Below are 25,252 nucleotides of genomic sequence, written 5' to 3' on the forward strand. Positions count from 1 at the left end.
TTTTTTATTTTATTTTATTTTTTGACTATGGCAGACCAACACGGCTACCTACCTGTGTGGGCAGGGTATAAATAATAAATTATTATTATTATTATTATTATTATTATTATTATTAGGCCTTGGGATTTGCTGCAGAAACTGTGGATTGCTGTGCAGTTTGCAAAGCTGCACATGGGCCCTGAAGCAGGGTGTCCTTCTAGAACAGGGATGTCCAATTTCCTAGAGACTGCGAACTACTCCCACTGTAAAAAAACTGGAAGTGATCTACCCATTGGTATCGACCAAGGGCGTCCCGAAATCAACTGGTAGATCGCGATTGACCTGTTGGACAGCCCTGTTCTAGAATATAAATGGCAGAACTTCTGTTTTATTGCCCTATTAGGAAACCTCATCCTTATCACAGGACATGCATATCAATTTGCCTTCTCCTGTTCAAGAATGTGGAACAGAAGAAAACAAGACAGAAATGGGCAGAGCATGTTGTCCTTTGAAAAATTCCACACGCAACACAGTTCTTATTCTTAACGTGCTTCCTCTGCATTTTACAGCTTGTGGTTCCAATGCTGTTTGAGAGGCGCATGACGAATGGACTGGTGACAGGTCATGCCTATTCTGTTACAGCAGTGGAAGAGGTAAGTATAGATGCAAAAAGGAAATGCGTTTTGCTAGGGTACAAGAAAATCATGTAGCCCACGTACACAAATTAAGTGGTTAAGCAACCTCACCTTGAAAAGAAAGGAAAATATATTCACTGGTGTCAGTCAAGACCATAGGTGCAAATAAAGCACTTTTAGAAGAGAAAAATGGGGAAATGTTAAAGGGACTCCACTAATGATAGCATCCGTTCTCGTTTAAGGTGGCGCCTGTAAAAGGATGCATACTAAACAGGCTGGTTGAATTAATTATGTTTTCCCCCCTTCCAAGATAACATTTAAAGGGGACAAGCTAAAACTCGTGCGGCTAAGAAATCCTTGGGGGCAAGTAGAATGGAATGGAGCCTGGAGTGACAAGTGAGTCAAGCCATTTGATTTTAAAATATATTTTAATTTCACTTAATACACTTTGGTTCTTCTGCATGTTTACCAAGAAAGGTAAATGTCCTTTTGTTTCTGGTGTAAAATTCAGAAGTTAGTGATATACAGTGGTACCTCAGGTTAAGAACTTAATTCGTTCTGGAGGTCCGTTCTTAACCTGAAATTGTTCTTAACCTGAGGTACCACTTTAGCTAATGGGCCTCCCGCTGCTGCCGCACCGCCAGAGCACAATTTCTGTTCTCATCCTGAAGCAAAGTTCTTAACCTGAAGCGTTATTTCTGGGTTAGCGGAGTCTGTAACCTGAAGCGTCTGAAACCCGAGGTACCACTGTATATGTAATTTCTCCAAAGATGCTTTAAAGTGTGCTTAACTGTTTTGAAAGAGTGCCTTGTCGTGGCGAAGGGGCTTGAATTACTCAGGCAAGCTATGGACAGGTCAAGATGGACAGGTCATAGCGGAGAGTTTGGACCAAACGTGATCCACCTGGAGAAGGAACTGGCAAGCCGCTCCAGTATCCCTGCCAAGAAAACTCCATGGACAAAGACAACAGGCATATAAAAGATATGACGCTGGAAGATGAGCCCCTCAGGTCGGAAGGCGTCCAACTTGCTACTGGGGAAGAGCGGAGGACAAGTACAAGTAGATCCAGAGCTGATGAAGCGGCTGGGCCAAAGCCGAAAGGACGCTCAGTTGGAAAGTCCAATGCTGTAAAGAAAAGTATTGCATAGGAACCTGGAATGTAAGAACCATGAACCTTGGTAAGCTGGATGTGGTAAAAAATGAGATGGCAAGAATAAACATTGACATCCTAGGCATCAGTGAACTAAAATGGACAGGAATGGGCGAATTCAGTTCGGATGACTATCATATCTACTACTGTGGGCAGGAATCCCGTAAAAGAAATGGAGTGGCCCTCATAGTCAACAAAAGAGTGGCGAAAGCTGTACTGGGATGCAACTTCAAAAATGATAGAATGATCTCGATACGAATCCAAGGCAGTCCTTTTAACATCACAGTAATCCAAGTTTATGCACCAACTACCAGTGCTGAAGAAACCGAAATTGATCAATTCTATGAAGACTTACAACACCTTATAGAAATGACACCAAAGAAGGATGTTCTTCTCATTATAGGGGATTGGAATGCTAAAGTATCAAGAGATAAAAGGAACAACTGGCAAGTTTGGCCTTGGAGATCAAAATGAAGCAGGGCAAAGGCTAATAGAGTTCTGTCAAGAGAACAAGCTGGTCATCACAAACACTCTTTTCCAACAACACAAGAGACGACTCTACACATGGACATCACCAGATGGGCAACATCGAAATCAGATTGATTATATTCTCTGCAGCCAAAGATGGAGAAGCTCTATACACTCAGCAAAAACAAGACCTGGAGCTGACTGTGGCTCAGATCATCAGCTTCTTATAGCAAAATTCCAGCTTAAACTGAAGAAAGTAGGAAAAACCACTGGGCCAGTAAGATTCAATCTAAATCAAATTCCTTATGAATACACAGTTGAAGTGAAGAACAGGTTCAAGGATTTAGATTTGGTGGATAGAGTACCTGAAGAACTGTGGATGGAGGCTCGTAACATTATACAGGAGACAGCAACGAAAACCATCCCAATGAAAAAGAAATGCAAGAAAGCAAAGTGGCTGACCAATGAGGCCTTACAAATAGCGGGGGAGAGAAGACAAGCAAAATGCGAAGGAGATCGTGAAAGATACAGGAAATTGAATGCAGATTTCCAAAGAATAGCAAGGAGAGACAAGAGGGCCTTCTAAACGAGCAATGCAAAGAAATAGAGGAAAATAACAGAATGGGAAAAACCAGAGATTTATTCAAGAAAATTGGAGATATGAAAGGAACATTTCGTACAAAGATTACCACAATTAAGGACAAAAGTGGAAAGGACCTAACAGAAGCAGAAGACATCAAGAAGAGGTGGCAAGAATACACAGAGGAATTATACCAGAAAGATATGGAGGTCTCATACACCCCAGGAAATGTGGTTGCTGACCTTGAGCCAGACATCCTGGAGAGTGAAGTCAAATGGGCCTTAGAAAGCCTTGCTAACAACAAGGCCAGTGGAAGTGATGATATTCCAGCTGAACTATTTAAAATTTTAAAAGAGGATGCTGTTAAGGTGCTGCACTCAATATGCCAGCAAGTTTGGAAAACTCAGCAGTGGCCAGAGGATTGGAGAAGATCAGTCTACATCCCAATCCCAAAGAAGGGCAGTGCCAAAGAATGCTCCAACTACCGCACAATTGCACTCATTTCACACGCTAGCAAGGTTATGCTTAAAATTCTACAAGGCAGGCTTAAGCAGTATGTGGACCGAGAACTCCCAGAAGTGCAAGCTGGATTTCGAAGGGGCAGAGGAACCAGAGACCAAATTGCAAACATGCGCTGGATTATGGAGAAAGCCAGAGAGTTCCAGAAAAACATCTACTTCTGCTTCATTGATTATGCAAAAGCATTTGACTGTGTCGACCACAGCAAACTATGGCAAGTTCTTAAAGAAATGGGAGTGCCGGATCACCTCATTTGCCTCCTGAGAAATCTCTATGTGGGACAAGAAGCTACAGTTAGAACTGGATATGGAACAACTGATTGGTTCAAAATTGGGAAAGGAGTACGACAAGGCTGTATATTGTCTCCCTGCTTATTTAACTTATATGCAGAATACATCATGCGAAAGGCTGGACTGGATGAATCCCCAACCGGAATTAAGATTGCCGGAAAAAATATCAACAACCTCAGATATGCTGATGATACTACCTTGATGGCAGAAAGTGAGGAAGAATTGGAGAACCTTTTAATGAGGGTGAAAGAAGAGAGCGCAAAATATGGTCTGAAGCTCAACATCAAAAAAACTAAGATCATGGCCACTGGTCCCATCACCTCCTGGCAAATAGAAGGGGAAGAAATGGAGGCAGTGAGAGATTTCACTTTCTTGGGTTCCATGATCACTGCAGATGGTGACAGCAGTCACGAAATCAGAAGACGCCTGCTTCTTGGGAGAAAAGCAATGACAAACCTAGACAGCATCTTAAAAAGCAAAGACATCACCTTGCCGACAAAAGTCCGTATAGTTAAAGCTATGGTTTTCCCAGTAGTAATGTACGGAAGTGAGAGCTGGACCATAAAGAAGGCTGATCGCCGTAGAATTGATGCTTTTGAATTATGGTGCTGGAGGAGACTCTTGAGAGTCCCGTGGACTGCAAGAAGATCAAACCTATCCATTCTCAAAGAAATCAACCCTGAGTACTCACTAGAAGGACAGATCCTGAAGTTGAGGCTCCAGTACTTTGGCCACCTCATGAGAAGAGAAGAATCCCTAGAAAAGACCCTGATGTTGGGAAAGATGGAGGGCACAAGGAGAAGGGGACGACAGAGGATGAGATGGTTGGACAGTGTTCTTGAAGCTACTAACATGAGTTTGGCCAAACTGCGAGAGGCAGTGAAGGATAGGCGTGCCTGGCGTACTCTGGTCCATGGGGTCACGAAGAGTCGGACACGACTGAACGACTGAACAACAACAACAATGCCAAGGTAAAGTGTCATCGGGTGAGATCCTACCTGCATGCACATCGCTCAGTGCCTGAACTACAAAGTGGTCTTTCAGTTATGAAATGGCCATGACTGATACAGTACCAGTGATGGCGCTTTTGTATTGCCTCATACCACTCAATGGCCTGCAGATTCAAGTGTGAGCCATCAGGTTTTGAGTAATCGAGTTATGTAACATGTTCACTGCTTTCCTAAGCAGATCTGCTGAAGGGTAAGATCCACTGAGCTCCTAGTAAGCCTGTTTGGGATTTCAGCTTTAGGGTTTTAAGTGCATGTTAAACTCTGGGATAGATTAACTATGGAAGATGTAGTGATGGCCACCAATCTGGATTGCTTTTGACAAATCATGGAGAATAGAGCTATTGATAGCTGCTAGCTATGATGGCTATCCTGGGGTCGTCTATCTCTGAATACCTGTTCCTGGGAATCACAGGAGTGCTGTTGCAGACATCTCATTGACCACTGTGAGAACAGGATGTTGGATTAGATTGGCCTTTGGCGTGATTTAGCAGGCCTCTTATATTCTTACTTGTTAATGAAGCCTTAGTCAAGAAATAGCAGTGGATGACAAGGCATGCTTTCTTACTTCAAAGAGTTCCTTGGCTGCAGAATACTACAGTGCACGTAAATGAGATTAATAAAAGTAATCAACACTTAGAGACATGGTCCTGCTAAATATAAGGACATTCACATTTGATTAAATACGTTTCAACATGTCTTTGACTATATTAATAGGATGAATGAGATTCTACCTTGTGTTTTCCAATTAGAGAGACCTGAGAAACCTGCATCCTCTCTGTGGCTAACAGAGAATCAAAAGACAGGACAGTTATTTGCAGCACTTTGTGTTCCAGTTATATTTCCAGCAAATGTAATGTGCAGATTTTTTTTTTTTAAGTAGGGTTTTCTGTTAGGCTACATCTAAAGAAAGGAAGAAACTGAATACAGTTCGCCATTTGCTGGACAAACGAAGGGTAAACTTTTAATTTCTAGATGAAGGACAGAAATATTTGTATGTTGATTTATGATTTGAGAAGCGAAGCACATTTACCTTTTAAAAAATCAGTTGTATACTGAAAGTTTCTTCTTCATTATATTGCAGTTCAGATGAATGGAATGTTATTGACAAAGCAGAGAAGACGCGTCTACAACATAAAGTTGCAGAGGATGGAGAGTTCTGGTAAATATTCCATTTTTGCCTCTCTCTCTGTCAGTGTGGTGTAGTGGTTAAGAGTGGTAGACTCGTAATCTGGGGAACCAGGTTCGTGTCTCCGCTCCTCCGCATGCAGCTGCTGGGTGACCTTGGGCTAGTCACACTTCTCTGAAGTCTCTCAGCCCCACTCACCTCACAGAGTGTTTGTTGTGGGGGAGGAAGGGAAAAGGAAAATGTTAGCCGCTTTGAGACTCCTTCGGGTAGTGATGAAGCGGGATATCAAGTCCAAACTCTTCTTCTTCTTCTTCTTCTTAATATGCTTTTCCTTCAGACATGTCCTATGTCTGACTCAGAATCTACTGCCTTAGATTAGTGGTTCCCAATGAGCTGTTTTTCCAGAGCTAATCCATGGAACCCTGCTTTTGAAAATTTGGATATATTTATGGTAGTTTTTGTTATGTGAACAGTGCTACGGACAACCTAGGTGGGTTACATGGATCTCCTGGTGTCTGTGGACCCCCATTTGGGAACCATTGGCCTAGAAGAAGAAGAAGAAGAAGAAGAGAAGAGTTTGGATTTGATATCCCGCTTTTCACTACCCGAAGGAGTCTCAAAGCGGCTAACATTCTCCTTTCCCTTCCTCCCCCACAACAAACACTCTGTGAGGTGAGTGGGGCTGAGAGACTTCAGAGAAGTGTGACTAGCCCAAGGTCACCCAGCAGCTGCATGTGGAGGAGCGGAGACACGAACCCGGTTTCCCAGATTATGAATCTACCACTCTTAACCACTACACCACACTGGCTCCCAGAGGCAAACCACAAGCCCTTCTCCAGATTTGTTCACATTGTAGGAGCCAACTCTTGGGGCTAAGGTCCCATTGGCTCCCCCTATAAAATATTTGAGGGGGCATCCACCCCCAAGTTGGTGGGCATTCATATGGTGTGTGCACACCACATCATGTGAAGGTGAGGAAGAAGAATTTTATTATTTTTACCTTGCCCATCTGACTGGGTTGTCCCAGCCACTCTGGATGCCTTACAGTCAATGTATTGGAGCATTAAAGGTTTCTTCCATATTTTTTTCTACCTCTAGGATGTCATTCCAAGATTTCCTCAGGTACTTCACAAAGCTGGAGATGTGTAATCTCACACCTGATACCCTGGAGGTTGATAAGCTTCAAACCTGGACTGTTTCAGTGATCGAAGGGCGGTGGGTGCGAGGCTGCACAGCAGGGGGCTGCCGAAACTATCCAGGTAAATAAAATATTGGTTGATTCGAATGACATTAAAATGTTTTAAAGAATCCTCTGATTAATCAGGCAGAATATTTTTTTAAAAAAAAAATAGGAAAAAGAAGTATTTATAAAAAGATCCATAATAGTGTCTGTCTTAGAAGAGGTATTCCCCTATCTCTCAAACACAGAACGGGATGCCTCTGAAATGCTGCCTCATGCAATACATGTATGTGCTTTCTAAACTCAAGGACAGGATGCCTTTTCTTTTCAAACAGTTATGTTTGGCCAGTTTTTAAGGAGGTCATTTTTCTTTGCCTGTGTGTCAGAAGTGGTTCTCTGGGTGGAGCAGAGCTGCTTTGCTCGCTTCCTGGCGGGGGGTCAGCATTGTGCAAACTCATCAGTGCAGCCAATTCAGTGCTCCTGCCAGTGTTTTTGCACTGCATTGACTTCCCATGCCATCTGTCCCTCTCCCTCCTGGTAAGAAACAAGGATCCACCCAGCTTCTTCCACGTGTGCATATGAGAAACAGGGGTCATACCCACTGCTGGCACGTGATTGACCAGAAAAGTTTACCCACTCCTACTTTAAATGAGCATCTTATTCCAGAGAAGTGTGGAGAGCAAACATGGTGAAGCTCATAATAAAGCAGGTCTGTTTGCTTTGCCCAGAGAAAAGTCTAGAAATACATAAAAGATTGCCCTTTTTCATTTTATGAAAGAATTATATATCAAAACTGGAGCAAAAAAAAAAAAAAAGATTATCACGGGGACTGTCAATATAACTGTTTTGAGTGTTAAAATATTATTTCAAATTTGAATGTTTTGGGGTTGGTTACAGACACATTTTGGACCAATCCTCAATACCGCTTGAAACTCCTGGAAGAAGATGATGACCCAGAAGATGATGAAGTTGCGTGCAGTTTCCTAGTTGCGCTGATGCAGAAGAACAGGAGGAAAGAACGCAAGCTGGGAGCCAAGCTCTTCACTATTGGCTTTGCCATCTATGAGGTAGCATAGTTGCCACACTGCCATGTTACCCGTCGCCTCAGTTAGAACTGAACAATAGAGCTGGTCAAGTTCTGGCCCCAGTGATATATGCTCCTCTTGTAGCTAGCTGACTGTATGTGAAGCAAGCTGTGAAAGGGAAATATTGCAGTAGTCTGCTTTTAAACATCACACTTATAAAACATGACATGAGCTACTTCAGAAATATTATTTTTGTAGACAGTAGACCCTTGCATAATGCCTATATAACAGCCTTTGCCAGCTTCATGCCCTCCAGATGTTTTGGACTAAAACTCCCATCAGTTGTGCTGCGCTGGCTGGAACTGATTGTAAAACTGGCCCACAACATAGAAAAAATCACAAGTCCTTGTATAATTGTGGAATTAAAAGAATAGTTGCCAGTTTACCTATCTACTTAGTGGTTTGTTGCTTGCCAAAGATTGGCTTTTGAGGCAATGTTTGAATCAGCTTCTTATTGATTTTGTCCCTTACTTACTTACTAACTTTAACTTTCAATTTTATTAATTTTATAAAGGGCCCAGGACCACACATAGGCAGGGGCGTTGTCTTATATACCTCCCTAAGTAAATGGAATACAGAATCTGCTACTTAGATTTTCACTGAGCAAATGTTTGTCAAAGCTGTGAACTTAGGCTGTGAATGGTAGATGTAAATAAATATGCAATAAGCCATCCGTTCCTAATGGCATTTCTACATTGTTTTTATCACAGGTGCCAAAAGAGGTATGAACAGAATGAAGAAAGACCTGGTGGAACATTCTCAAATATCTTCTCGGTTTAATGTTCTCAAATATTACTGCTTTAATGTTCTCAAATATTACTGCTTTTATGCTTCTCTGTGACAGCTGTTTGGAAGTGTCCAGTCATGTTTCTTAATAGTGACACCACAAATGTGAAAGGTGGATTTGCACATATCATAGACATTTGTATTTTTCCTGTATCAGGCATCCCAAGCCATGCACTGAGATACACATGCAAGAGGTAATATCCAAGAGCGCACATAACAATATTAAAAGGGGAATGTGTTACCAGAAATGAAAGGTGTGGAGTATTATATGTAGAAAAATATCTCTATGGTTTCATTAAAAATATGAGAATGTGTTTTATATGTAACTACATAGAATCTGAAGAAATCACTCAAGTAGAGATACAACCTGTAGCATACTTTGAAATAAATGTCACCCATCATTTGATAGGTAACGTTCCTAGATAATGTGAGTAGCTTACAATCCTAAACCACCCTTCAAGTTTCATCACATGGAAAGAAGGATTAAACAGGTTGTCTGTAGCCATCATGACTAAATCCCATTGAAAACAGCGGAAGCAGTTATGTCCAGCTGGATAGGATGCAGGAAATTCTGACCTGGGGTTTCTTGTTTTTCTTCAAAGCATCTGCATTGGGCTGTTAATTTGTTTTTTTTGGGGGGGGATGAGAAATGGGCAGGATGGAATATTCAGCCACCCAGAGCAAGTCGCCAAATGTACAGCATCTGTTGCAACATCACTTTCCCAAGCAAACGAGCAAGCCCATGTCCATGCACTGAGTTAGAAAGAGAAGGTCCTGATCAAATATATTTTATACCATATCCAGTTCAGACCTTAGTCACATCTATCTAACTGTAGCTGGATTGGGGCAATGTATTTAGGTGCAATACATTGCCAAGGGGCCAACAGAGCTTTGCTCTTTGTTTTTAAGCATGCCGTTTGAAAGTTTTGGGGCGTACACAGCTTTTTGTTCGGCTATTTATTGTTTTTGTTTACAGATGCAGGGTGACAAGAAGCATTTACAGAAGGATTTTTTCCTCTACAATGCCTCCAAAGTAAAGTGCAAGAGCTACATAAACATGAGAGAGGTCTCTGAACGCTTCCGGTTGCCTCCAAATGAATATGTCATCATCCCATCCACGTATGAACCTCACCAAGAGGGAGATTTTATCCTAAGAGTTTTCTCAGAAAAACCAAGTCATTCGGAGTAAGTAGAAGATCAGAGTTTTGTATTCCAAAACATTTATTAAAAATAGCATTATTATACTTTTTGAGTGTTTGGAGTGTTTCGTGTCTAAGAACACAAGAAGAAACCTGCTGGATCAGATATAAGGCCCATCTAGTGCAGCATCCTGTTCTCCCAGGAGCCAATTAGATGCCTAATGGAAACCCTGCAAGCAGGAGCCGAGCGCAGTAGCCCTCTCTCCACATATCATTTCCAGCAACTGGTATTCAGAGGCGTACTGCCTCAGACAGTGGAGATGGAACAATATATCCTCCATGAATTTGTCTTATTCTGTCTTAAAACCAGCCATGTTGGTGACCATCACTACATCTAGTAGAAGAACCTTCCACATTTTAACTATGCCCTGTGTGGAATAGTACTTCTTTTTGTCTGTCCTGAATCTTCCAACATTCAACTTAATTGGATGGCCCATGACTTCCATACTACTTATACCAATCCTATCAAGTGTTATTCTTCACATATTGCAGATGGGGATGGCTGAGGCAATAATGATTTTCCTCAGGCAGGGGTAGGTAACTTTTTTTTTTTAACCTGAGGGCCACCTTGCCTTATATATAACTTTCCAGGGGCCACATGCCTGTGCTGGGTGGGGCAACAAAGGTGGTGTAGCATATTGTAAAATGTTGCACTACTTCTGTTGCCTCACCTGACAATGGCATGTGGCAGCTGGAAGGTTCCCTATAAAGGAATGTGTCCTGTTGGCTAAAAAGTCACATGGAGTCAAAAGCCAAAGGTTTCTATACAGTGGTGCCCTGCTAGACGAATGCCTCGCTAGACGAAAAACTCGCTAGACGAAGGCATTCATCTACCGGAAGGCTGCCCCGCAAGACAAAATTGTCTATGGGGCTGCCTCGCAAGACAAAATTGTCTATGGGGCTGCCTCGCAAGACGGGGGAAAAAAAATTCGTCTAGCAAAAACCGCAGTTTGCATTGCCGCTTCGCTAGACGAAAAAACCGCTAGACGAAAAGATTAGCAGAACGAATTATTTTCGTCTAGCGGGGCACCACTGTATTCCCATCTCATTATCTTCCATCCAGGTAAACAAGAGATGTTATCACATTTCAAGGACACATTCCAGCCAGGCAGAACACTTGAAGAGGGTGTGGTAGACCAGGACTGTGGAGGGATACGGCCTAAGGAGAGTCCTGAGGACCAAATAGAGCAGGGGTAGGCAACCTAAGGCCCGTGGGCCGGATGTGGCCCACTCGCCTTCTCAATCCGGCCCGTGGACAGTTTGTGTCCTTTTATTTAAAAGGCATGTCTGGGTTATTTGTGGGGTCTGCCTGGTGTTTTTACATGAGTAGAATGTGTGCTTTTATTTAAAATGCATCTCTGGGTTATTTGTGGGGCATAGGAATTCGTTCATTATTTTTTTCAAAACATACTGGTAGTCCAGCCTACCACATGGTCTGAGGGACTGGCCCATGGCTGGAAAAGGTTGCTGATCCCTGAAATAGAGCAACCTGAGGGGCCACATTTGGCCCCTGGGGCCTAAGGGTCCTCACTCCTGATCTAAGGCCACTCCATGGGTGAAGTAATACTGGAACCAGGGATTTTGCTGCACCAACTCATTACATGAAGGCAACAAACTCTTTGTCCCCCTGTCCATCATGCTGTGCTCTTTTGTTATACACCTGGATTAAAATGATTGCAGTCTAAGCCTGCCATCCTATGCACACTTACCATTGAACACAGTGGAACTTGCTTATGAGAAAACATGAATAGAATTGTGCTGTGTACAAAGAAAGGCTGCTTAAAACCAAGCCTGGCTTCTCTATTGAAATGTGTAGTGCTTTCCAAGCCAAGTAAAAAGAGGCACATCATAGAAATATCTTATCCCTCTTCCCATCATTTCTCCCTTTACTCAACCCTTTCAATTTTACAGGGAAGTTGAAAACAAGATTGAAGTAGGACATCTTTCTGTGAGTACATTGTCTTTGACGTTTTCCCTATTGGAGCCCTTGGTTGATTTGTGAAATGACACAAAAGGTTATAACTGATGTCACTCTGTCAGACTTCATTAGCCTGTTTCTAAACTTCATTGCAACTGCAGTATTGCTGCCATTTGTGCTGTAGAATGGCTGCAATATCGGAAATGTACAAATTTGCCGTGTGCTTTTAAAACACACACATCAGAGTGATGAAAAACCTACCCCTGAGCCTTCTTTGCTCTCAGCTTATTAATATTATTTTTATTCACTGAGTGGGTGTCTAACTGACAGATCTGATGGCACCAGGGTGTGTGATGATGAGCCAAGATGTAGACTGTGTTTTGTGAATTCACTGCCCTCTTTCTAACTGCCACACTCTGATTTGCTGCTGCTTCTCCACTTCTTCTTCATCTCTCTCTCTCTCTAGCCAATCATATTTGTCTCAGACAGAGCAAACAAGAAAAAGGATCCGAAAGGTGATGATGGTCCTAAGAAGGACAAGGGGAAAGCAAGCACAGATAAGAAAAAGAAAAGTGATGAGGTTTCTGTATCGGTCAGCATGAGGATAGCTGTGTGTGCTCTAACTAGCATGTCCAAGTGTCTGAACAGGGTCTAAGCCTGGTCACACAGCAAGCATGCGGCTTCAGACATAATATTTGCCTCCTTCAGAAAACATCTCCTTGGGATAATTGTTCCTTACAGAGGAAAACATACATAACGCTCATGACCATGCTTGCATGTAAAGCTAAGTCAAACCATGGTTTAGCATGAATGACCAAATGTGCAGGTTTCCAGAGCAAAAGATTGTGGTGGCAGCTGTGCTCCATCTCCCCCACCCTGGTTCTGCTGCTGCAATGCTACCTGAGGCTAAGTCCTTGTTTGACTTAGTATTACGACCAAACCCTCTTCAGACAAACCATGAGTGGCAAACCAAGAACAAATATTTGGTGCAGCTCATACCGTATATACTCGAGTATAAGTCGACCCAAATATAAGCCGAGGCACCTAATTTCCCTACAAAAATGTGGGAAAGCTTATTGACTCAAGTATAAGCCGGTTCACCTTTGCCACTGTGGTAGAGGAGGAACGAGCAGCCCAAAGCAGCCCTTTGGGCTGCTCCTTCCTCTTCCTCCTTTGCTGCTGTGGAGCTCACCCCGTCGCAGGGTTTCGAACCGCCATTCTTCTAGGGCTCTGTGGGTTTAACCCACAACGCAATGTTCCCTTGTGTTATACAGAGAAGGCTGGGATCCTGTCCTGTTTAAGCAGGAGCCAGGGAAAGTGAGCACCTGTGGGGTTTTAATACTTCCTTAACTGATAGGCTTTCTGCCTTCTGGGGTGTAAAGTTTGCATTTATGTGAGCAGTTCAGGAATGGAACAAGCTGCCTGGGTAGAGTAAAGAACCACCGTTCTTGTACACTTCTTAAGGAATGGTTGACTTGAGTATAAGCCGAGGGCAGCTTTTAAAGCACAAAAAGTGTGCTGAAAAACTAGGCTTATACTCAAGTATATATGGTAGTTTGTCTGGAATGAGACAAACCATGAGCACAGGTTCAGGCATAACAGTAAGTCAAACCATGGTTTAGCGCCAGCAGGAGAACAACCAGTGAAGCAGAGACAATCCTTACTCTGGGAACCACGGAGCCCGGTGTTATGCATGTTTACTCAGAGGTAAGTCCCACCATGATCAATGGGAGTTATTCCTAAATATGTGTGCATAGGATTGCAGCCTTAGAAAGTGTTGAGGCACCAAACAAAGCAACTTTGACAGGTCCCTGGACAGAGTAGCTCCCAAAGAGGCAACCAAAAATAGGAGGGTGGGAAGAAACTGACTTGGGACCTCTCCAGATGTCTTGCAAAAGGTTCGGGGTAGACATACTGTTTTGTTTCTGATCAGTGCATGTCCTGTAACTTCATGCTGAAACCCTGTAACTTTTTATGCCACAAATGGCCTGGTTTATTTCCTGTCCTGCTTTTATTGTGCTATAGTGACAGAGTGCCCCTCCAGCAATAATGTGGTAACACTGGAGATGCATTGCAGAGTAAGTAATAAAGCAGAATGATGTATGGATGATCCAGTATAAATCAACCTCTAAGGCCCTATTATTGAGTTAATGGCATGTTGCAGAAATCACTCACCCACCCAGATATAAACTCAGAATGAAGGGGCCCTTGGACAGAAATCATATTCCATATAGGTGTCATTTGGCTGAATTGCAATGAACTCATTGATCAGTAGTTTCATTTCAATTGATCCTTTGCATTTTGTGTCTTTGCAGCCTGCACAAAGAGATTCCAAGGAGAGTGAGGAAGAGAAACAGTTCAGAAATATTTTCCATCAGATTGCTGGAGATGTGAGTACACAACTGTTTCTGTTTTGTGTCAGACAAATACTGGCAACGTGTAAATAAATACATAAGTAGTTTCTCCAATGCCTTAAGCCATGTAAAGCTATTTGCAGAATATTTGAAAGTCTGTATCCCTCCTTTCAGTGCAAATTTAGGGCTGAATGAAAATGCCCCCCTAAAATTATCCACCCTATTTGCAGGTGGAAAAACTGGGGGTAGCACAGCTTCCCTCTGCTCCTGTTCCACCTTTACAAAGGAATAATTTAATCTTCATAACTCTAGTTGAATAATCTAAATACAGTCTTCAAATTAAAACAATTCAGACTATAACTACAAGCACTGAAGTAGCCTAACTTTCTACTGGGTCTGCTAGTCTGAATTGTCTCAAAATATTTTTGTGTGGTAATATGATCTGTCCTTAACAGGGCAGCTTAGTTTCCAATGTACCCACTGTCTCTTGTCATAAATTTCTGGTTAAATGGAATTTAATGTTTGAGGTAGGCGATAGCAGTGGCGGGTGGCGCTGTGGTCTAAACCCCAGAGCCTAGGGTTTACTGATCAGAAGGTCGCCAGTTTGAATCCCTGCGACAGGGTGAGCTCCTGTTGCTTGGTCCCTGCTCCTGCCAACCTAGCAGTTCAAAAGCACGTTAAAGTGCAAGTAGATAAATAGGGAAGGTAAATGGCGTTTTCGTGCACTGCTCTGGTTTGCCAGAAGTGGCTTAGTCATGCTGGCCACATGACCCAGAAGCTGTACGCCGGCTCCCTTGGCCAATAAAGCGAGATGAGTGCCACAACCTCAGAATCGTCCACGACTGGACCTAACAGTCAGGGGTCCCTTTACCTTTACTTCTGTCATGTTAGAAATCCGCTTTTAAGTGCCTAAGTACATTTACTTTGTCCACATCTGCATGCACACATTCCTGCTGTGGAAAGAGATTGGACCTGCCATTCTTGCAAATTTTTACTCCCTTATAAACTTTACCACTTTCATGCCCCCTTCTTTTCCACACAGGACATGGAGATCAGTGCTGATGAACTCCAGAATGTCCTCAACAATGTCCTGAAGAAACGTAAGCTTGGTTTCCCTTTTTGTCCTTCTATTCTGCCTGACAAAAAAATTACCAAACCCTGGGATTTTGCATGGGTACCACTTCTTTGCTTACATTTTTTTTTTTAAATTAAATTTCTATACTGTACCACCCTTCATCTGAGGATCACATGGCAGTTTACAATAGAAAAACACAAAAACACATAACATATTGGCAAACAAAAATACCTCCCACAATTTAAGAGACCATAGATTGATTAATGATATAATGTATTTACTGTATGTTTACACTTTTAAATGTAAGTCACTTGGAGACCTTGTTAATGAGCAACTAATAAATCATCATCATAAGTCTTATTTGAAGATATTTTTAAAAATATGGATGAAGGCCTTCCAGAAGAGTAATAAATTCGTCTTAGTCAATTATATGATGGCTAGGCATCAGTTTGCAAATGTTTGCAACATTCTTCTGTTGCCAGAATCTTAAATCACCTGATAGTTGTGAAGTATTGGTTGTCAGTTTATTTGTATTATATGGTGCCAATGACATTGGTCACAATCGCAGACTTAACAGTTGCTGGTGTTTAATCCAGACCCTTAAAGTAGTTGCTATAGATCAAAGTACATTTGAGCTATGTAAGGAGTTTCTTGGTCTGTACCATAACAAATCCCAAGGTTTGTTTCTCAAGCAGACCTGCTCTGCTATTAGTCATTGACCAGATTAACTGACCAATAAAACATGTGCAATTATATATTAACATTTTATCTAATTTAACTCAATTATTTTAGACCAGGACCTGAAGACAAAAGGGTTTGCGCTGGAGTCCTGCCGCAGCATGATTGCTTTAATGGACGTATCCTTTTGGAATCGTGCACAATCGCTTCGTATCGCAATACTGCTCCTAGAAGCATAGAATTGTAGGGTTTGAAGGGGCCACGAGGGCCGTCTAGTTCAACCCCCTGTAATGCAGGAATCTTTTTGTCCAACCTGCCAGCAAGAGAAGGGTATTCCGACTGCAGCGGAAATGTTGGGGTGGGAGGGGTGCCTGAGGTGGATGCTTCACTGTGCCTTATCAATGGGCAGTCAGGCCATATAGAGGTATTGAATAGTGAGGATAATTCTGCAAGGAGCTTCTGGAGCTGACAAGAGCAAGAAATACCTGCAAGCTTGGCTCAAAGAAACAGTAACCAACTGAAATATAGTACAGTGGTACCTTGGTAATCGAATGCCTTAGTTGTTTTATTATTATTATTATTATTATTATTATTATTATTATTATTGATTTTCTTGTTTTACAAAGGTATGTGCAATGTCTCTCTCGTATTTTTCCATGTAACATTTATACACATCAGTTTCATTTTTTGAGACATTAGGGAGAAAAGAGGGAGAGAGGTGGGCGGGATGGAGAGGTGGGTGGGGTGGGGTGGTGATGTTTCTACTTTACTTACGGTAATATATGTAGGGTTTGGTGTCAGCATTGTTTGTGCTGGTTCTCTGTTGTTTGCTTGTGCTCCTTTGGTGGTGAGAGAGGTCAGGGTTGGCGTAGGGTGTGATTGTTCATTTGTGGTTGGCTGTGGTGGTCTTTGGTTTCCTGTGTGAGTGGGGTAGGTGAGTGTTTTTGGTCAGGTTAGCCATATTGATTTGTATGCTGCCGGTAGGTTTTTGTCATTGTCTTTTTGGGCTGTGTGTGTGATGAAGGGGAACCATACCGGGGTGAAGGTGTCTTCTTCTATTTGTCATCGAATGCCTTAGTTGTTGAACAAATTGACTCCCAAACGTTGCAAACCTGGAAGTGAGTGTTTTGGTTTGCGAACGTTTTTTTAGAAGCCGAACATCCGATGCGGCTTCTGCAACTTCCGATTGGCTGCAGGAAGCTCCTGCAGCCAATCGGAAGCCACCCCTTAGTTTCTGAACTGTTCCAGGAATCGAATGGACTCCCGGAACAGATTAAATTCGAGAACCAAGGTACAACTGTATTCACTTTATCATATATTTATAATTATAATTAATAAAAAATATTACTTTCGTTATAAAAAAATCTATCCTTCTCTCTAATTTCTTGCTATGTCTAAAATACCACTGTTAATGATTTAGAGATAAAGGGGGTGAATGAGCTGTGGTAAAGAAAAGCCATCTCTCCTCTTATTTAAGAAAGTCAGTCAAATAAGTGGCTAAGTAGAAGATTTTATTTATTCACTTTTTCTATCTCTGGACAGTAAATCCTTCTCAGTTGGATATCACTTAAGGTATTACCTTCTACGCCCCCCAAAAGAAGTCTGATTTTGCTCACTATATTTACTTTTTATTTTTTAACTAAACTACATCACAGACAGATGGTTCTGGGAAGATAAACTTGGATGAGTTTCGACATCTTTGGAATAAGATTAAGAGCTGGCAGGTATTCTTTGTTTCTTGCATATTTTAAAAGATAGAGGGTAAACTAGCTTGTGAATGTCAAAGTCTACACACTTAGCATGACAAAACTGAACCACAAAAGATGTCTGGGCTCCTCTCTCCATCATTTCATTTTTTTTCCCTTTTCAGACAATTTTCAGACATTATGATGCTGATCATTCAGGAACTATTAACAGCTACGAGATGCGTAATGCAGTTAAAGATGCAGGTATTACACAGGGATCAATGTTGTATATTGCTTAAAGAGCATTTTTATTCCTATTTTGTCTTTGATAAAGTGGGTTATATCCAACTAAGTCATTCTCAGATTACACCCATTAACATAGACCTAAGTTAGATATGTCCATTAATTTCAATGGCTCAACTCTGAGCAAGACTTACTTTGATTCAACACTATGCTTTTGTTTTAGCAGGAAACATAGAGAAAGGGGACCTGGGACCTTACAGAAGTTTCTAGACTAAACTCCTACCTTCCTTTACTATTGGCCAAGCTTATATGGGGCTGATGGGATCTGGAGTTTCCCATTACTTATCCAAGTGATATTACCTCTAAAAAAAAAGTAAGAGAATAGACAAAAGCTAATTCCTATCACCCAGGATGTTCCATTTTGTTTCTCTTCTCAGGGTTTCACCTGAATAACCAGTTGTATGACATCATTACTATGCGATATGCTGACAGAAATATGAATATTCAGTTTGACAGCTTCATCTGTTGTTTCGTGCGACTAGAGGGGATGTTCCGTGAGTATTTTTAAAAATGTATTTAAAATGTTTTTATCCAAGGAGTGGCCAAGGAGGTTAACTCGGAGTGTAATAAGCTCCATACCACATGAAAATGTTCCGATTGATTCCAATGCATGCATGTAATGTGGACAATTGAGATGTAAACACTCTTCACAGCCAGGAAGCCTTTTTGGGTTTTGGAAAGCTTGCGTTCGGAATCATTCCAAACTTTCCTTGTTTGTGTTCTAGCTGCTGGTTCATTTACTTATCCTCTAGCCTTTAGAGGCCCTAAGTACTTAAAAGGTTTTGGTGCACCCATATTCAAAATATAAACACGTGAGCCTTGGTGGACCAAGCAGCATTAATCTCAAAATTAATGTATATTATTAATCTCTATTATTTCTATTTTTGTTGTTGTTGTTGTTTTCATTTGGGGGGGTTGCCTTCCCCCCCCCCCAGCTGCACCATATGGTCCACCGTAAATATGGCAATGGAAAATTTATGTGGTGCCCCCCCCTTCCCTTGATGTCCTAAACCAGGCATAGGCAAACTTCGGCCCTCCAGATGTTTGGGACTACAATTCCCATCACCCCTATCTAACAGGACCAGTGGTCAGGGATGATGGGAATTGTAGTCCCAAACATCTGGAGGGCCAGAGTTTGCATATGCCTGACCTAAGCACATGCTTATTTTGCTTAATGGTTAATCCAGCCCTGCCTCAGCTCAACAGCATACCAAGGAAAAGAATGGGGGAAAGGCCCTGGAAACAAGCAGTATTGACTGTTAATATTGACTGTTAATTTTTTTAACATTATTAATCTCTTGAGAGGGAAGGGCAATCCTGAAATCAAATTATTAGAAATTGCTATGCCATTTTTTATTCAAATTTTTGGTTATTGCTTTGTTTTTGCTCTTTTGTTTGAAGATTAGCGCTCAAATATGGCAGCTATCAGGATCTTCCAACCTTACTAATATCATTGCCGATATTTATGAATTCCTAGCACACACATCACACTGTTCAGGAGATGACTGGTATTTGTTTCTAGCATCTGAAACACTGAAGTTCTTTAAACCTCACAATTCTGAGGGCTGCTGTCTAGTTTGCTAGTCGGAATGCTCTATATTTTACATAGATTGACCGTATGCTTTTTTCTCTCATGTCCCCTTAGGTGCGTTTCATGCCTTTGATAAAGATGGCGATGGTATTATTAAACTGAATGTCTTAGAGGTAACCACTTTTACTTTGTGTTGTGCGTCAGTTTACAGCTGTACTGTAACTGTTCCAGTTTTTCTCCTCCTTAAAATGAGGGGTCATACTAAAAAGAATAGGAAGACTGAAAATAAAGTCAGTTTGGGGGCTGATTCTCATGTTGCATTTCTTCCTAAATGCATGCATGCATGTTTGTATTGTGCACCCATACGGAGGTATTGGGAGCAATAAATAAACACCAACTTTTGTGGGTTTAGCAAGCTCACACCTTTCTTGTGTAGCCCAGTTGGGCATGACATGATATCTAGCAGCCCAACTGCTAGCCCATACCGAGTCCAAGTGTGGGGAGAGTTGGCCTGATTGTGGGCCCAACATGATGTGGACCATTCAGTTGGGCCCTTCAAGAAACCTGAATGTGTTGCTGTTGACAGCCCCCAATATAATTTTAAATCTGACCCACTTTGTTTAATGGGGCTTGCAAGTGGAATGATAAACTTAGGAAGGTTACACAGATAGGCTAATGATTGTTCTGCACTTTAAACATTGCTGTTGTCACTTAACATTTCTCCCTTCCTTCCAGTGGCTGCAGCTAACCATGTATGCCTGAAAAACATCACTTCTGTCTTCCGTCTCAAAATCGCACCTTGTCTTTTGAACTGAAAGAAGCCGGTCGACATTCACTTGCAAGACAGAGACTTCTGTGAATCTCCATCCTTTAACAGCTTCGATGAGGGCAGCACAACTCGAGAGGAACATAAAGAATCAGCATCTATCTCCCTTTACCACATGAGAAAATTGAAAATGTACTTTTCCAGTTATTGATAACTGACACCAGGAAGAAGGCATATTTTGCATGAGAAAGTTGCAGCCATCACTGTGGTGGGAAATGCATTGTTCTAGGGCACAACGGCAATTCTTTACAACAGGGGTGGAGAACCTCAGGCCTGCAAACCTGAATCTGGGCTTCTGGGCCTCTTTATCCAACCCTTGGGGCTCCTCGCCTCCACAACATGCCTCAGCAGCCCTGCTTCATGCTCTGTGCTCAAGTGCTTTTGCCTGGCTGGAATATGCCTGTGAAATGTGATAATGCCGCTTGCTTGCCTGGATGCAGAATGGAGAAATGTGAGGATGTGCGTTGAAACCTCTGGCTCGCGTTCTTGAAATGTAATGCTATATACAAAGGTAAGAGCTGCCCCTGTTACTCTGCCCACCACTGACAGGAGGTTTTTTTGTTTTTTGTTTTTTAAAAAGGTGGTCCTCCCTCCTGGCATTGCAAACAACAACTTGAAATATTTTGCAGTAAGAGATCCTAAGGGGCCAGGAATCTTGGACAAGTTATCATTATTAAAACAGTTATTTCTAAAGTCACCTAAAAGTGATGGATCTAATTTTTAATGGAACTCAATGTTGCACTAAGGCAATTGTTCCGCCAGGGAAGCATTTTGGCTTGCTACCTTTGACAATTCCCTCCTTTTCTCCCTTCCCACGCTCGAGCCAATCTCAGAGCAAGGGCAGTAGAGAGAAAATCCCTGTTGGGCAAGCAGAGGTCCTTGTGCAGGACTTCTGGTGACAGGACTCATTAGCTGAATCCCACCCAACGTACTTGAAAAGAACATGCCTCTAATATTTAGCTGTGTGGTAACTGTTTGCGTACTTCTCTTTGCATCCTGCAGTCATATCTAAGCTACATTATTCCTGTGGCCAAAGCTTCGCACTCCAAAAGAATCATTCAGTAACCAGATGTCTGACTGCACACAGTTGAGTACATTTGCTTACAGCACTAACCAGGCTGTTATCTATGGTGTGGAACCTCAGCCTGGGGGCTAAATGTGGCCTTCTAGATCTTTGTATATGGCCCTTGGAATTTCCCCCTGGTCACAGCCCTCTCTAGCCCTGCTTCACACTCTGTTTTTGCCTGCCTAGAATATGTCCTTGAACAATGATGCCTCATGCTGGTGGCTGGAGGACAAAGACAGGTGTGTGAACGTGTGTAGAAACTAACTTACTGTACAAAGGTAACATTTACATGTTTCTCTGCGCATGTTTGCCTCCGGCTCCACCCACCACAAGCCTGTGACTCTCTGGCTGAGAAAGCTTCCCCATTCCTCCTACAGGGATCCTGGCTGAGCCTGTAGTCTTGCAAATCTTCTAAGGATGCAGAAAAAATGTGCTCCTCTAGCCACATTATAGCTTTTTTCAGGTCCAGGCTTAAATATTACACCTTGGGGAAATTGACTGACTTAATTCGATGTTGGTTCTTTTGCAAGTAAAACCTATCGCAGACAGCTGCATCTCCGATATAAGCAATTTTAGGCTGCTTCACACAAAGCTTTTTCCTACACAGGAACAGCTTACATGGCAAGAAATGGTTTAAAGTGTCTGGTACTGCATGTGTTTGGCAGGCACAGCCTCCCCATTACAAAAATATTTTGTGTAGAGTGGTTTCATTGCTGAACGAAATTTCTTAAAGCATAAATTAAAACTTGTTTGGATGTGCTGGGTTGAAATTAAGATGATATAATACAGGGGTAGGCAATCTAAGGCGCGGGGGCCAGATGCGGCCCAATCCGGCCCACGGACGGTCTGGGAATCAGCATGTTTTTACATGAGTAGAATGTGTGCTTTTATTTAAAATGCATCTCTGGGTTATTTGTGTGGCATAGGAATTCGTTCATTTCCCCCCTCCAAAATATAGTCCGGCCCACCACATGATCTGAGGGACAGTGGACTGGCCCACGGCTGAAAAAGGTTGCTGACCCCTGATGTAATACATCTGACAAAAGCTACAGAGCGTACTAAGGCTAGAAAGGTATCTAGACAGCCACAACTGGAAATACTTTAACAGTGCCATCCAATAAACATTTCTGCTTATGTTCTGAGTTGCTGTCATCTTTGGTGTCAGCTTTGAGAATAAGAACAGCCCTGCTGGATCTAGTCCAGCATCCAAATCAGACCAGTAGCCAACCGGATGCTCATGGGAAGACAAGAAATAGAATTGAACGCAACAGTCCTCCCTTCCCACAGTTTCCAGCAGCTGGCATTTAGAAATGTGCTGCCTTCAACCATGGAAGAACAGTAGAGCCATCCTGACTACTACCTATTGATAGCCGTAGCCTTCATGAACTTGTCCAATGCCATCCAAGTTGGTGGCCATCACGGCTCCTGTAAGGAGTGGGTTCCATAGTTTAACTATGTGCTTTCTTTTGTCTGTCGAAAGATTCTTGCCAAAACCCACGTCAAAGAACCACTTTTCTGCTCTTTCTACCCGCACAAATCATACCAGCAAGCCAGCTAAAACACTTTTACAAGTATCAGAAGTGGGATCAGAAGAATAAAGGCCACACCATATTTCTCGTGGTACAAAGTAATTTTTATTATCTGTTTTGTTTTTTTACTTCACAGCTTCGTAGTAAAAAAAGGAAAGGAAAGACCAAGTCACTTTGTGCATATGAGCCACACAGATCATCCAACTGAAACAAAATGAGTTGCAAAAGCTGCCAATACATTTGTTATATGCAGTTTCTCAACTAGTATTACTCATGGTCACACCAATCTGTTCTTGCCTCACAAGGTATATTATATAATTTGAGACATCCTAGTTGTGTTAAGATCATAGCACTGCACATGAAGGAAAATGAGAAGTTCGTACTTTTGTCATACAATGCTATGTGAAAGCCATCCTGCTAGGACTCTAAAGATCTAGGAAGGGCAAGTTAGCTAGTAGTTGCATTTCTTTCATACTGATTTTTAACTAACTGCCACTCAAGGTGTAAGAGCTCTACAAATATGAATCTAGAACTTGCATTTTTAAAGACAATCATAAAGCTTGAACATAGGTTTATATTCTACTTGACATTTAGGATAAAATCCAGAGCCATTAAGATGGGAGTTTAACTACTCAATACAGCAGGGATGTGGACTGTCACTTTTGTGTTTTGATTTAACATTACAGAAGTCTATTCCTTCAAGCCCAAGTATTTGTCTCAAGGGGCAAACAGAAGCTGGGGTAGCCAATGACATTCAGTTGCGTTTAACGGCACAAAAGATGCAAATAGCTGAGCTAATTCCCTGAAAGGTGACATGCAAACCATTCCCCTGCAGCATAACTGCAGCACACACCAAACAAACACTTGCATCCAATCAACAAGATAAATGGCATAAAAAACCACCGTTGTGTTGGGAAACTGCACTGGCAATGCAGTCCAAATTCATTTCAGATGCAGCAACACAACAGCTTACTCAAACAGTAACACATACATTAACACACTTTCCACACAATTCAAGAACATTCCACAACTCCCCCTCTAGCCACTTCCTTTCCAAGATTAGTTCCCCACTCCCCAACAAAAAAAAATGCACAATGTTCTCTTTCAAAATTTTCAAGATAATTTCAACTTCCATGTGGAACGGTGCCAGAAACCCAGAACCAAAAACATGATGGTCTGAGGAATACATCATCTAGATGTACCCATTTCACAATCCCTACAATTAACAAATTACTTCTATCCTTTCTGCCTCCGTGCTTTTGTCAGAATCTGAAGGAAGAAGTAAGAGAACAGAACCTCAAACCAAAAAAATTAAATATTCCTGAACTAGAAAGAAAAAAAAATACAATCTGAATGAAGAAACTCTGCAGTTCTAGGGAGAAATTACTGCAGTGAACTAAAGCGATGGGACCTTCTATAATTTTATAATAAATTATGAACATGTCACATGGTTTAGAACAGTTCTTCTCAAATAAAGACAAACATATGGAACCAACTTTTGTTAAGACATGACTCAACCTTATTCCTAAACCAATTTGAAAATTATCTAAGGCAGTATTCCCTAACATAGTGCTTTCCACTTGTTCTAGACTACAATCATCCCTGATCATTGGCCATGCTGGCTAATGTTGCAGTTCAACAGATCTGGAGGGCACCATGTTGGAGAAGGCTGATCTAAGCATCCCAAGGAAAATTTGTCTTCACACTCACCTTAAACACACACACACCTCTTATCTACCAAAACAACCAAGAACGTAAGTTAATAGTGCAAGTTGTGCATCACTTGCAACAATTTACCTCATAACACACACAACTTAAGAATTCATTTTTGCAAAAAAAAAAAAAAAAAGTAATCATCCTCTTCCAGTAAAGAGAAGAACCTTTGAGGACGATGCAAAATTAAAATCCATTCACTGACTAATCCTCGAGACAAACACTGCACTCCACATAATTTTCTTACACTCTCCCTGGCTCTGCAATATCATTTCAATCACATTCAATTAAGGAAGATATAAAAACAATCCTTTTTTAAAACACACACACACACACTTACATGCTCCTATCTATGGACTGAATGCGCTAACAATTTTCTCCTTTATTATTTATTTCTGATGGTCTCATTGTGAGAAAAACCTCTCAAAAATGGCAACAGAAGACAACACAACTCAGAAACCTCCCGCAAACAGATTCCAGAAGGTTACCACTACTCATTCTCCTCTCCAACAACAGAACTCTAGCAGCAAGCTGGTTTGAAGACAGTTTGGACATGTGCGAAAGGCC

At 41.8% G+C, this 25,252-nt stretch overlaps 1 protein-coding gene across 3 annotated transcripts in view; it reads left to right on the forward strand.

The window, feature by feature from the left end:
• CAPN3 (calpain 3) overlaps positions 1–20,943 on the forward strand; it is a 32,377-nt gene extending 11,434 nt beyond the window's left edge. Inside the window, exons 8-24 of one of the 3 annotated variants that reach the window (XM_033145903.1) lie at positions 549–632; positions 925–1,010; positions 5,713–5,790; positions 6,856–7,016; positions 7,835–8,004; positions 8,733–8,744; positions 9,785–9,993; positions 11,919–11,955; positions 12,392–12,505; positions 14,241–14,315; positions 15,322–15,379; positions 16,147–16,211; positions 17,688–17,756; positions 17,903–17,981; positions 18,398–18,514; positions 19,666–19,724; positions 20,287–20,943. In XM_033145903.1, the coding sequence (XP_033001794.1) occupies positions 549–632; positions 925–1,010; positions 5,713–5,790; positions 6,856–7,016; positions 7,835–8,004; positions 8,733–8,744; positions 9,785–9,993; positions 11,919–11,955; positions 12,392–12,505; positions 14,241–14,315; positions 15,322–15,379; positions 16,147–16,211; positions 17,688–17,756; positions 17,903–17,981; positions 18,398–18,514; positions 19,666–19,724; positions 20,287–20,313 (1,500 nt within the window). In that variant the 3' untranslated portion in view covers positions 20,314–20,943. Of the gene's footprint in view, positions 1–548; positions 633–924; positions 1,011–5,712; positions 5,791–6,855; positions 7,017–7,834; positions 8,005–8,732; positions 8,745–9,784; positions 9,994–11,918; positions 11,956–12,391; positions 12,506–14,240; positions 14,316–15,321; positions 15,380–16,146; positions 16,212–17,687; positions 17,757–17,902; positions 17,982–18,397; positions 18,515–19,665; positions 19,725–20,286 lie in introns of those variants that run through there. The other 2 variants (XM_033145912.1, XM_033145920.1) reach the window with 2 other exon arrangements.
• The last annotated feature ends 4,309 nt before the right edge of the window (positions 20,944–25,252 follow it).

Source organism: Lacerta agilis, chromosome 1 (genome assembly GCF_009819535.1).
Source record: "Lacerta agilis isolate rLacAgi1 chromosome 1, rLacAgi1.pri, whole genome shotgun sequence".
Lineage (NCBI taxonomy): Eukaryota > Metazoa > Chordata > Lepidosauria > Squamata > Lacertidae > Lacerta > Lacerta agilis.